Source organism: Molothrus ater, chromosome 9, assembly GCF_012460135.2.
Source record: "Molothrus ater isolate BHLD 08-10-18 breed brown headed cowbird chromosome 9, BPBGC_Mater_1.1, whole genome shotgun sequence".
Lineage (NCBI taxonomy): Eukaryota > Metazoa > Chordata > Aves > Passeriformes > Icteridae > Molothrus > Molothrus ater.
In genome coordinates, this window is record NC_050486.2 from 14,375,269 (window position 1) to 14,388,168 (window position 12,900).

The following is a 12,900-nucleotide window of genomic DNA, read 5'->3' on the forward strand; positions in this document are numbered from 1 at the left end:
TGAGACAAAGCAACAATACAGTTCACTAACCAAACTTTATGCTCTATGTACCTGGTGTACCAAAATCATCAGGGGTACCATAAACTCAGAAATCTGTCTCCACTGAGCAGCTCCTGCACGGAAGCACAACAGCAAAGTAATATAAAATTTGTTTGTTGAAAGACCAGTGAAGATTCTCCCTGAAAGTGCCAGAGTTTATTTTCATACTTGGGGAAGAATGGCTGAATAAGTAATCTCTAATCATGACTACACGAAATTAAATTCTTACTACCTCAGCCTCTGCCTGTAGCCTTTCACTTTATGAAAGCATTTCAGCAGCTGGTACACAATCTACAGGGCTTTTGTACAGCTTCTTAGGTGCAGAATGTCAAGTTATAAAAATACATAAATACTAAATGCAATTCCCAAGAGGAAAGAGAGCAGGTCAAGCCCAGAAATGTTGTTTGCAAGCAATAACAACCCCAGTGCACAGCAATCCAATCCAACAGCACTCTGGCTGTAAAGACTTCAGGCCACAAAAAGTGTCCAGTAAGCCAAAATAAAAACAGGGCTTCAGTAGTCTTTTTCTTGTTTATAAAGGAAATGAAGAAGACAGACTGTTCATTAAATATAAAAGCAATTTTATAAAAACACATCAGAATTTTATTGCTTGAAGAATACAGCATATGAAAAAGCACAAGAATGTCCAAAAAGAAAGGTCACAAAAATTCAAACATTACACCATACATACCAGATGCAGTAAAATGTTAACCTGATTTCTGCATCAGAAAAGAAAGGTGTGAAAATATACCTAGTATTATTTAGAAGGAAAAGACTCATTTAAAATAGAAAGTGTGAAGGTGTTACAGTACAAATTAGAAAAGCCAACACTGCACATTAACATTGTATCACTAGACTAGATTTTCTACCTTTGGTACTTAAACCTTTACAGAAAACCACTTCCTCAGTCAAACCTTGCCTAACATTTTATCTGGTATCCAGGAAAGTTGGTTTTTTTCTTTTTTAAACTTAAACATTCAAACAAATACTCTTCTGAGTTTTCACTGCATTACTGCTTTTAAAGACATGTTCACATTTATTCCATATGCAACTTAAAACATCTCAAATTTAAATCAAAAGTCACTATGTGACTGAGATCTGAATACATGCCAATTGTATCTTGTTCAGATCTTTCTGTAAAAATGGGCCCACCATTTGCTGTTTGCATCCTGATGTAAACAGACTGCTGCAGCCCTCCTCAAGAATTCCAACTAGAGCAGCTCATGAGGACATCAGCTGGTAAAACCATCCCCATTGTCTGAGAGCTATGAGGTCAACTACAGCAGCATGCAAGTGGCTTTTCTAGTCTGCTCAGATTAGTGTACCAGAAGATATGCCAGTATTACTTCAAGTAACACATTAAAACTCAGCAATGGACACTACTGTGCTTTATTTCAACACAAAGGACAGCTGCTCATCTATTAAATCAACAGAACTATCAAAAGGACAAGTACATCGTTTCTGGTTCATGTATTGCTGCTGATCACTCTTGAGGAACAATTTATCAGAAACCTGGACTTACCTACAAACCAATTTGAGTGAAGAAAATGTTGTCTCTCAACAAGGTATCTTAGTAATCCAGTGGCAATCTAGTCTGGAGAATGTTAGCATTATGCTGACAATGACTAATCAAGGTTAAATAAATTCTCTCTTTTTTGACAAACATGCTGTTAGGGTCACTTTTGCCTTCTTGGTCTTAAATACTTAATCACTCCCTGTCACATCAGCAGAAAACAATTTTGTTTCTTTAAGTTCCAGCTTTATATTTCAACAATATGAATAAATCTGGACTACAAAATACCATCAACAACAGTTAACATTAAACTGGAGTGAAGTAAAAGAAGAGTTAGTTCTTCAAACCAGGCAGTCTTTGAAGTGAAATACTCAGTTAGGACTGTCAAAAGGATGTCATAATAAAACCATGGGTTTATTTTTTTTCACCCCTATACAAAAAAAAAAAAAAAGACTGAATTTGTACAACTCCTATTAAACATACCTTTTCCTAGCTTGGTGAAAATGTATAATTTTCAAATTTTAACAAGTGTGGTATTCGAGCATATATAATATTTATTGCCATATACATCCTCATTTTAAAAAGAACTAAGAATTCAGACTCTTCTATGCTGAACTCTACTTTTTTTTCACGTTAACAGATTATGTCTACTGTACCACTCCCCCAAAAAACAATTAAAAATTCTAAGTAAGATTTTATAGTTTAGTTAAAAGGGAAGAAATGCAAATGTGGATTTAGAGCTTTTCGTATAAATCTCACTATATTTTATAAACATGTTGTTTATTGTAACACTGTTTATTGATCAAATAAATGACGCACTGCTATCTAAAATTTCCATATACACCATTAAAAATCCAAAGTTGATATGATACTGAACCTTAAATCTTCAAGAGTTCAAAAAGGACAGTTTATACATGTACAGCACACAACAGCAGACACCCCTAGAATACCAACTGCCAGTCCACAATGCATACAAACTTACAGGTAAGCATTCATTTCACTGTTTTCGTTGTGCAGGAAAAGTATTTCTTAGTAAGACAACTCAGCTGGTGATTTTCAGATATCATCTTCATCATCTTCATCCTGAGAAGATCCTGCCTGATTGGATGCACTGGCTGAGGCAGCAGCGAGCTGTGCCTGTTGAGCTGCTTGTTGCATCTGTAGCCATTCCTGCTGTGCCAGTTCTGCTTGCTGTTGTCTAGCCTAGAGACACGAATTTAATTGTTAAGGCCATACATAGCTCATGAAGAATCTCTAGAACAGATTCTCTTTCAACACATTTTTATCTGTACCTGCAGATTCCTTTTTAAATATATATTTTTTATTAACTGCATATGCAAAACCACATTGAGAAGTACCTTAATAATTTGTACCAAGAAGTTTAGCTATATTCTCTCTCCCTCTGATGACACCACTGTTTTGAGGCCTTACACTTACAAAAACAACAGACAGAAACTAGTGTACTTAAGGTCCACTGTAACAACTGTGCTGAACCACTAACTAATGAAAAATTTAACTGAGGTTAAGCAAAGCAAACTTTAGACATCAGTTCCAAGGGATCTTAACATTTAATCACAGTTCAGAGATAAGAACAGCATTGCTTTGTTGATTACAAATACCAAAACTTCCAATTATGAAATCATCCAACTGAACCACAGAGACACACATTATCACAGAAACAAAGCAAGCCATTATCTTACTTTGCTAAGCAATCTTTGCAAAACAGAGCAAGGCATGGTCTTCTCAAATTCAGGTATGACAGCTGAGGATGGCTTTGCTACAGAAAGGTACGGACTTCTGCTGAAAAGTGTAAAAGATTCTACCAAAACATTTCAAATAGTTCAGCTGATGAATCTTGATTTTTCTGTCCAGGATTTTCACTTGTTTTTTGGTAACTCCTGTTGATTTCAGCAATATACTAATTAATTGTGTTACAGTTTCAACTTCAACTTCTATTTTGAGTGACCATTAAGAAAATGTTCTCAAAATGAAAAATTTCCAGTTCATTTTACTCTTCTACTTTTACAAGTCATCACTAAGACTATTATAATCTCCTTTCTAATCCTACTGCACTCACTGAATTTTCTTTTTTTTTTTTCCAAAGTATCAAATTTTTTTTCAGTTTTGCAAACTACAAGATGCCAAAAGATAATGTCTGGAAAACAATCAAACCCTGTTTGTCAAGTTAGCAATGTGAAAAAAAGGGGAGTGTTCCCTTTTTATTACAAAGTGTCACATTTCCCTCTGTTCTGGCAGTAAAAAAATACAGAAGTAGAAATCTCTTCTCATGAAAACTTTTCAGTATTTCAAACTTCAGGTGGTAGCACAGTTACAAGGGTGGAACACAATTTAAGATGTCGTAAAGTTTCAAAGGAAAGGCAGCAGCATCTGTCCACGTAGGAAGGCACAAATTTTATCAGGCAGGAGGTAACACCAGGGCTCCCCACTGAGCCTGTGCAGTGAAGGTTACTGTACACTCAGAGAGCTGACACATGTGCATGCTCCAGGAAGCAGAGCTCAGCACCTCACACTGCATGCATCACTCTGTCAGTGCCCACACTCACAGCCACATCTGGAATGACAACACTTCACCATTGCAGAAATGGGAAGAGAGAAAAACCCATACACTGAGAATTCCATTGAGCTGGATTGACCAAGAAGCTCTATAAGCATCTGGTAAACTTAACTCATTTACTGCACAAGTCCAGCGAGGGAGCCCCAAAAAAACCCCAAATCTATGAAGACCCTTGTCTTGCACAAAAACTTAGACATGAATATTGGGATTAGACATTCCCTGACTTCAAATATTTACAATCATCCAAGCCAGAGGTGTCAAATATTTATAACAATAACAGGCAGGTATTTTCAAAATGGAGCAAGAAGTCAGCATTCGTGTCATGCTCTAGAATATTAAAAAGATGAACACAAATAAATAAGCATACATGCATGTAACTATTTTTAAGACTAATTACAGTACCTCCAACAGCACATTACAGCTACTATTTTTGAAAAATGAGACTGTCATCCTTGAATCTAAGCAAACGTTTTCCATATTACCAAACACTATTTTTAAAAAGCATTCATATAATCTTGTCAAACTGGCATGCACTGTCTTAAATTAGAAGTTAAGGCACAGTAACAGAATTTTAAAAGAATATTCTTCAAGTTGCCATTCCTTAGACAAAGGGTGGCTTGCATAAGGAGGTTTCAGCATTTTTTTTAATTTATTTTTTTCAGTGATAGTCTGGAGCTAGTACTCCCTTAATACACCTTGGTTTTGCTGCTTTTTTATTTTGTGTATCACGGTGAGTTACTTGCACAAAATAGTAAGTAAAAAACAGGTATCAAACTGCATATTTGTAAATCTTACCCAAAATCCAGAAGCAGCCATAATGGTCCTTCTAATTTAGTACAGTCAAACAAGAGTTAGGTACATGTGACTTGATCATAACTAGTTCACTGCAATAGCTACATGCTATGCTGAAATTTTAAATGCCTTAAAATTCATTGTGCTATAAAGATTAAAGTAGTTGGCATGTCATGAGATGAAAAACAACAGTCTCAGCAAGATAAAAGTATTGCAGAGGGGAGAGAAGGTCACAGTAATCAGACGTTAACTGAATAAGCATTTTCATCAGAGGAAATCAGACTAAGCAAAGTGAGAAAATAAGACTCTGGCCTTGATTAAGAGAAAAGAGAAATACCAGATAACTTTCCAAGCTCTTAGTTTAGACAATGGTCTTGTCAAACTAAGAGAGTAGTCGAGAGAAATATGGTGGAGAAAAAGAAATAAATAAAATCGGATTTTAGTCAAACTGGGAGATGATAAACTATCTGGGAAAGCTGGAAGGGGATAAGGCTGGGATGGAGTGTGTGTGTGTGTGTGTATATGTGAGTACACTATTTGCAGGCAAATGCCTTTTCCATGCCTCAACAGCCTCTTTAAAAATTTATGCATGAATTCACTCAATTATAGTCTTGCCAAGAATAAAGTTTCTTTCCAAGTATAAGAAATAACAATTGTGCACTGATGGTCAGAAACAGAAAAGCTATTTTCACTTTTGAATGCTTCAAAACGGGTAATTTCCTAGAAACCAGCTGTTATTCTTTCACTTCATCAACTAATTCTTAATGTATTCTCCATGATAGACTGGAAATACTCAAGTAGCAGCAAAACCCCATGCTTTTTAAAGCTAGAATATGAAATATGTTCACATACAAAGTCCTGTATGTCAAATCACAGAAGTATCAAGTGGCAGCCTCTTATTTGTTCACTTCACATTCCCCAATTCAAGCAGGCCACGGTCAATAGCATCTTAGATGCCACATCAATTCACAAGGAAGGGGATATTTCTTGAGGTGTGCACATGTTTGTGTGGCCCTAGACTTGCAGCATGAATTATTCCAACCCCATCAGGACAAGCATTGCTTCACTTACTTGTGCAAATAATTCCTGTTGCTGCCTTAGTAGCTCTTCTTCCGGAATGCCGAGGTTCTCCAAGCGTGAACTGGCCTTTCTTCTCTTTAGTGCTACTGTTTTGCATTCTTGTAAGACTTCTTTTACTTCACTGATATAGGAGCCAAACCCCAAACTTTCTAGCGCTAGAAAGAAACAAAACAAAGAGAAAAGACATTGTTTACCTTTTATAGTTTCTGATAATAGATACTGATTTGTTTAGTTAAAACAAAAAAAAAAAGCAAAACATTTGGTAACTTTCCTATCATCTGGTGACAAAAATCTCTATTCTTAAAAAGATCTGACAGCTATTTTACCTTTCTCTTCTGCTATGTCCTGTAGGAATACATGTTTTTAGGCTAAAAAAATTAAGGTTCCTCAAGTACAACCCAATCTTCTGCACTTGCAAAGGATTCAGGGCTTTCAGATCCACCGTGCTAGAGACAGGCATTATTCTCCAAAAGACCTCTTTTTCCCATCTTTTCTATATCAGAATCGACAACATTTATACAGTTAAGAAGTCCTTCCTAACTGAATTTCTATCTGAATTTTCTCTCAGAGATTCTACCTTTCCAGGTTTGCAAGTCTTCAGTAGGAGGTAAATTAGCAACCTATAACAGAGCAGAAGTGATGCATGTAAAGTGATCACAGATCCTTCAAAAAGGCAGAAATAAATAATATTATGTTGGGTTGCTGAATTTTAACTTTTGTCTTTTAGTATCTAAATTCCTCTATATAAAATGCATAGTTCACACCTATAAAGCTGTATAAAGTTATGTATAAGCTCTTTATTGTTTTGTTTCTCAACAGAACCCCTTCTATTTATCTCCACATTAAAATGTATTCAGAAGCTAAAATCTTGCGCTTTTATCTGCCCAAAGAAATCGGTAAAGCAGCTATATCCTGCAACAACAGTTTTTTTAAAGAATGCAAAGGTAATAGAAAGGATTATAAAAACCCAGGTAGCACATGTGACAAAAGGCCGTTTCCTCATGCACCATTTACTATGACATGCCTCCACACACACCCAAAGTGAACCTATTACAGAATATACTGGAAACATTACATAAACACCAATTCTACTAGAAACAAGTATCAGTTTAATAAAAACATGGTTAATTTCCAGCGTTTACACAATTCAGAGTTTACAATACAAGAGTTGCTTTAATCTTTATCTTAATTCCAAACTTTTGTGACAAGCTTTTTAAGAAATAGCACTAAACTGCACAACAGCAACCAACAACTTGTTACAAACAAGGTCTTTCTTACAGTAACTCGGACAATATTCTAACACCAGTTTTGTAAGCAACATCTTCCTAGCCATAACTACAGCAGCACATCATGGTACCATAATCTAAACAATAACCCAAAGGCATTCTCTAAGTTTTCAGCTTCCAACTTGGACTAAGGGGGACAACTGACACACTCTTCTTCAACGGGGCTGTGGGTGCCGCCCTCTAGTCATACAGCACTGCCTTCCCTGTAACAGAGAACACCTGGCAAAGAAATTCACATCATACTTATTTCTTAAAAAAAAAAAAAAAAAAAAAAAGAAGAAGTTAAAAGACAAACTGATTTAGAGATAATCAAATTACTTCAGAGACAGTATGCCAGTTCAGCCTCAGCCCACACACAGACACTGGAAACACTTCTTCCCACAGTTTCTAGGAGAATTACCAAATTACCAAAACTTCAGAAACTTGTTTCATCCAGCCTCAGCAGAGAGGAGGCAAATCCATATCTCATAGTCCAGAACTGGTTATCTTAATACTCTACAGATATTTAAGAACTCATTCAATTTTAAAATGTAAACAGTATATACAGTAAACTTCTTTAAGTCATACTTTTTTAACCAAACTGAAGAAATCTACAAGTCTAACATCACTAAGACAAAGCATCACAGCAAAACCAGAGGTGTTTGTCAAAAGACCAGGCTTGGCAATCTGCTGCATCAGAGTATGAGCAACTGCTGAGTCTGAAGGTAAGAGCAAGATTAGTTTTTACAGAAATTTTACATGGTCTTTAAAAGAAAATAAATTAATGGAAAGAACTTACAATTGTGAATTGAATATAGCACAGACACAAAAATAAAATTCAAACCCCCCATGTGATACAACCAAGACAGATTTTTACAACTATTCAGTATAACAAAGCTATGAAGACTCATAAATTATTATGATTTATGCATCATAAATCTACTGCATCAAAATTCTACTGCCTGTGAAACAACTTACAAAGTTTACCATCTTCCTGAAGCACATCAAGGCTTACAGAACACATATGAATCATATGAATGGAAGGAATATGAATCCCTTTATACCAGCATGGTGCTAAAATGTGGGACAAGTGATTACTACTCTATCAGAGCTGCTATTTCATCAAAACTCAAAGCCTTTCTATTTTTTAGTCTTAAACATACCATCCTACCCAGATTGCTGAAAGTTCAGTATCTTCCTGAGACTAGAATTAGCCCACCAAATGTAAACAGCTGAATTCCAAAACATAGCATTTGAGGGGGATAACACAACTCATATTTACAAACACCAGATCACAATTATCCTTTCCCCAGTTTCCTCCTACTCTTAATGACTGCATGAAGGTGCAGGTCTCTGAGTAATCAGTGACACATAGTTAGTACTACTTTTATTTTATAAAATCAAGTCATTAATATCTGAGACTTTTAATTTTTTTGCTCCTTTCAAAGAAAAAAAGAACTTCCAAAATAAAATCCCAAACATGAACAGTTGTGTGAGACTCTTAAAATTGTGCTAATATACACACTGTCAGTATCCTAACAGTCCACAAAAAGAAGAGACTAGATTTGAAATCAATCCACAGCCTACCTTACTGCACAACAGTTCCATGTAGACCAAGTAATCAAAGTAACCAACTTCATAAAAAAGGTGATTTTACAAGTCATCATTTTCAACGAAAATTGCATTTCTCATAAAAAGCCTGTTTTGTCACAAGTCATATAACACTCAAATGATTCCATTTTCTGTTCCAGGATGGAAGAACATTCATTTGCTTTCTAGAGCTGCAGATTCACAGCTGGGTTCCTGATGGTGGAACTCAACAATAGATCTCCACTTACAACTATTACATAGTCTTGATGCTTTTGGCTGCTCTCCAAGAAAGCTGTCTTGCATTTTGTTACCAGCAGTGAGTGCTGGCATAGTCTGAGAACATCTATCAAATCAGGTCTCTAATGAGATGCAAGAAGCCTCTGCTTTCCCTTCCCTATGCTGTTGACAGCACTGTGCCAGTGCCACCACACAAAATAACAAGCAAGGACCTCATCTATCTGAGGTATAACCCAAGGGTGGAGAGAGAGCTCTTGCTCAGCACAGGGCCATACAAGCACTTTAACAGTGCAGCAAAGGAAGGGGCGTCTCAAGCACCACTGAGCCAAACACCTCAGCACAGTGACCAAGGGCAGTTTCACCTCACCTCCACACAGTCCAGTGGCAGAGTGCCACCAACTGCAGAGTGCCTCTTCCCCCTCTTCTGGCCCAGCAAAACATCCTTCCTGCTTCTTGCTCCCAATCTAGGAACTTCTTGTTTACAGCTCCAGTCAGCCAGCAAACTCACCTGAGAGGAAGCCCTGCTCTGCCCTAAATTCTCAAAAGCCACAGGGTCAGTTGCATCTGCAGTTGCCACATCCAGCTCTCAGAGAGTACCAAAAGACTCCTCTGAGCAGCACCTTGTGCTTAGGCTGGACCAGGTGTGGCCATTAGCCTCACTGACTTCTAACCATTCAGAAGGAAAAAGACACAGGGGTGACCACAACAAACAGATTTCAACTGCCTCGTTTGTTAGCATCATTGTCATGAGGCTGCTGCATTAAGAGGCATTCAAAATAGCAAGTATCTAGAATGTATGAAGATGGATGAAAATGCTGAAATACTCTACCTATACACACAATCACCGTTTCCAAACTGGCAGCCAAAACCCTCAAACCTCACAGAGGGATCATCTGCCAGCTGACCAGCCTCTGAAAGGAGCTAATAGCAATTACAGCTTCCTTAAACATAAGCACAGCAGAAAATCCATTCCATCTCTAGAACATTACATAAATTGATACATTGCAATATTTTACTACAAAGTATATATTTAATTTGAAAATAACTTTTTCTAACCCTAAGATATGATAACACAAGGACATAGAACCCAGCAAAATACTTGGCATGGGACCATCTGCTGATGTTATGCACTTTAGTTTCAATTTGTTTTCCAAAAAACCCAGACTAAGCCTAGGACAGAAATAGGTGAATTTTTTTCTACAGACCACCACTACTGGGTACAAAATACTTTCATACACAAACCCTCTACTGCCCTCAATCTTAAAGATCACATCTATTCCTGTGTTAAGAACTAAATTCAAATGTTTTTTGTGGTGACTTGAAAAAACTACCCATGTATAAAAGAGCATCACACCCAAAGTATGCTTCCATGTGCAAGCACAGGTTTTACTTTACATCCTAGGCTTCTGTAATGGAGCTACTTTACTAAACTTGCAAGCTTACATGCATTTCATTTAACATTAAAGCTCATACATGCTAAATATTTTCTTTTGCAGTTCATGACCCAGTTAAGTACTTGAACCTCTTCTGGTGAGCAAGTTAATAAATTTCAAGCGAACCAATTTTATTTTTTTTTGCTTAAACAGCAAATATTGCTTTAAAAAAATCATACAACCACAACATTTTTTAAATTAACTTGATACCATCACAGCCCTGAAAATAGCTGTACTACAAATGCAGCTGTTAATATCTCTACTAGGTAGCCAAGTAAAGTACTCTTTCACTACTGCTGCTATAAATGTGCTTGCAGCAAACACCGGTATCAACAACCCCGGCTTAAGAAGCAAAGCAAATGAGTTCTGACAAAAAACTATGCCTAATGCAGACTTCAGGATGAGGCAAGAAAACTCCTTATTTGTGACAGAATTTAAAGAAAAATAAACGAGACAGACAGAGAACTCGCCTTTTATTCAAGCAAGCAGAAGTGCAAGGCAACAGCACAGAAAGATACAAGGGCATAGGTCACGTTTAAATGCTTTCTGCAACAGATACGAACATCCAACATTAAACAATGAGACTGTAAGGACAGCCCTAAAGAAATATACTCTTAAGAGATTCCAGACAACACTACCATGGAATAAAGTCTGGGCCCCACATAATCAATCTCCGACTATAAAGACATTTACTACATTCAGATTCTTAAAACACGAGGTCTCCATTCGAAAAAGCAGACCTCGTTTCCCAGGTACGAGGAAGAGATTTGGTGACTTCACTCACAGCATCACAGGTTCTCTGAAGCACAAAACCGGAGCTGGTCCTGAACACAGCCAGCAGCCGCTCTAACCACACAAAGACAAGCTCTCTCGCAGTGCGCCGGGCAAGCCGGACAGCACACGCTTCTCCTCCACACCCTCACCAGCCCCTGCCTTTGTGTCCTACGTAGCTACAGGCAAGCGGAGAGCAAAGGAGAGCAAAAAGCGGTGCGGGACAGGAGCGGTGCGGTGCCCGACCCGGCACAGCGGGGAGGAAGCTCACCTTGTATGACGTGTTCCGGGGAGATAGTTTTCTTCTCCGATTTGTTGCAGATCTCGTTGGCCTCGGAGGAGATGAGGTGGATGAACTCAGTGCAGCAGTTGACCACCAGCTCCCGGGCGTCGTTCGCCACGCGGACGTTGGGCAGCGTCTCTTTGATCATCTTGTTGATGGCAGCCCTGGGGATGGTGAGGTCGTCGTCGTTGCCGGACGACGAGGCCATCCTGGCTGCGCTCGGCTCACGGGCTGCGCTCAGCGCCCGCGCGGGGCTCCAGGGCGCGGGGACCCGGCGGGGGCGGGCGGGGCCGCGGAGGGCGACGTCGCCGAGGGGCGGGGGACGGCGGGGGCCGGGCCGGGGGTCGCTGCCGGGCCGGGGGGTCGCGGAGCCGGGAAGCGCTGCTCAGGCTCAGGGCTCCCTCGGCCGCGGCGTCTGCCACTGCCGCCTCCGCCACATCCTTCGGCCGCCGGCGCCGCTGCCTTAAGACCGGTCTGAGGGGAGGCGAGCGGCGGAACGCCCCGCGCGCGGCTCCGCTGGGCTCGGCTGGCCCCGGTCGTGCGGCGGCCGCGAGGCGGAAACGCTCCGACTCCGGCTCAACCTGCGAGGGACGGCGCTTCCGCCGGAAGCCGAAACAGCTTCCGCCGCCGGGAGCGCCGGAAAGGCCGCGGTGCCACGTGCGGGCGGCGGCAGCAGCGGCGGCAGTGAGGGGTCCTTCAGCCGCCCCCCTGCGCCGGGAGCTGCGCTCGGGCCCCACCCAGTCCCCCTGCCCTTCCCCTCGGCTCCGGCAGTGGCAGGGGATCCGACAGCCCCGCCAGGCTGGTCCCCGAAGCAGGACAGGCTCGGTGCTTAATCCACAGTTAATTCACGATTTGCAGGCAGGGCTGGTTTTCCTCGGCAGCCATCTATTACACGCTATTTTCTCCTTTCACTCCATAACCAGTAGTGTGATGGTTGTATGAGACAGAATTAGCCAGACCACGATAGTGTTTGTGGAAGGCTCATTAAACCCACAGTCTTGGTCTTGCCTTGCAAAGGGAAAAAAGTGCCCAGGAATGCAGCCCAGCCCGAGCTGCAGGCCAGAGACAGCCACAGCTGAGGGACACCGAGGGGCTCCCGGCAGGCCCAGCCCTTCTGTGGATGTCTCTGTCCAGTACCCTGTGCTGGCCCTCAGCAGGTGCCGAGGACATCTCGGGCTGCAGAGCGGGGATTTGCCAGGCTCCCTTCAGCCCCACCAGCACTCTGCTGTCATTTAATTCCCGCTTTCTCCTTTCGGCCTCGCTGCTGTTCCACCTCTCTGCTGGGCTCCGGGCACCCGGTGTTTTGCAGAGGTGTGAATTAG

At 40.4% G+C, this 12,900-nt stretch overlaps 1 protein-coding gene across 1 annotated transcript; it reads right to left on the reverse strand.

The window, feature by feature from the left end:
• Positions 1 to 599: 599 nt before the first annotated feature.
• DR1 (down-regulator of transcription 1) lies at positions 600 to 12,147 on the reverse strand. The gene is made up of 3 exons (XM_036388068.2): positions 11,567 to 12,147; positions 5,991 to 6,154; positions 600 to 2,755 (listed from the first exon to the last, which is right to left on the reverse strand). Exons 1-3 carry the CDS (start codon positions 11,784 to 11,786, stop codon positions 2,609 to 2,611), a joined length of 531 nt encoding a protein of 176 aa, XP_036243961.1. The 5' UTR covers positions 11,787 to 12,147; the 3' UTR covers positions 600 to 2,608.
• Between the last annotated feature and the right edge of the window lie 753 nt (positions 12,148 to 12,900).

Excerpts from the sequence above, each read along its gene's own strand:
- DR1 (XM_036388068.2), bottom strand. The coding sequence starts at position 11,786 with ATGGCCTCGTCGTCCGGCAACGACGACGACCTCACCATCCCCAGGGCT. Across the intron at positions 6,155-11,566 it reads CCCGGAACACGTCATACAAG|CGCTAGAAAGTTTGGGGTTT; the intron begins GTGAGCTTCCTC and ends GTTTCTTTCTAG. Across the intron at positions 2,756-5,990 it reads AACAGGAATTATTTGCACAA|GCTAGACAACAGCAAGCAGA; the intron begins GTAAGTGAAGCA and ends TCGTGTCTCTAG.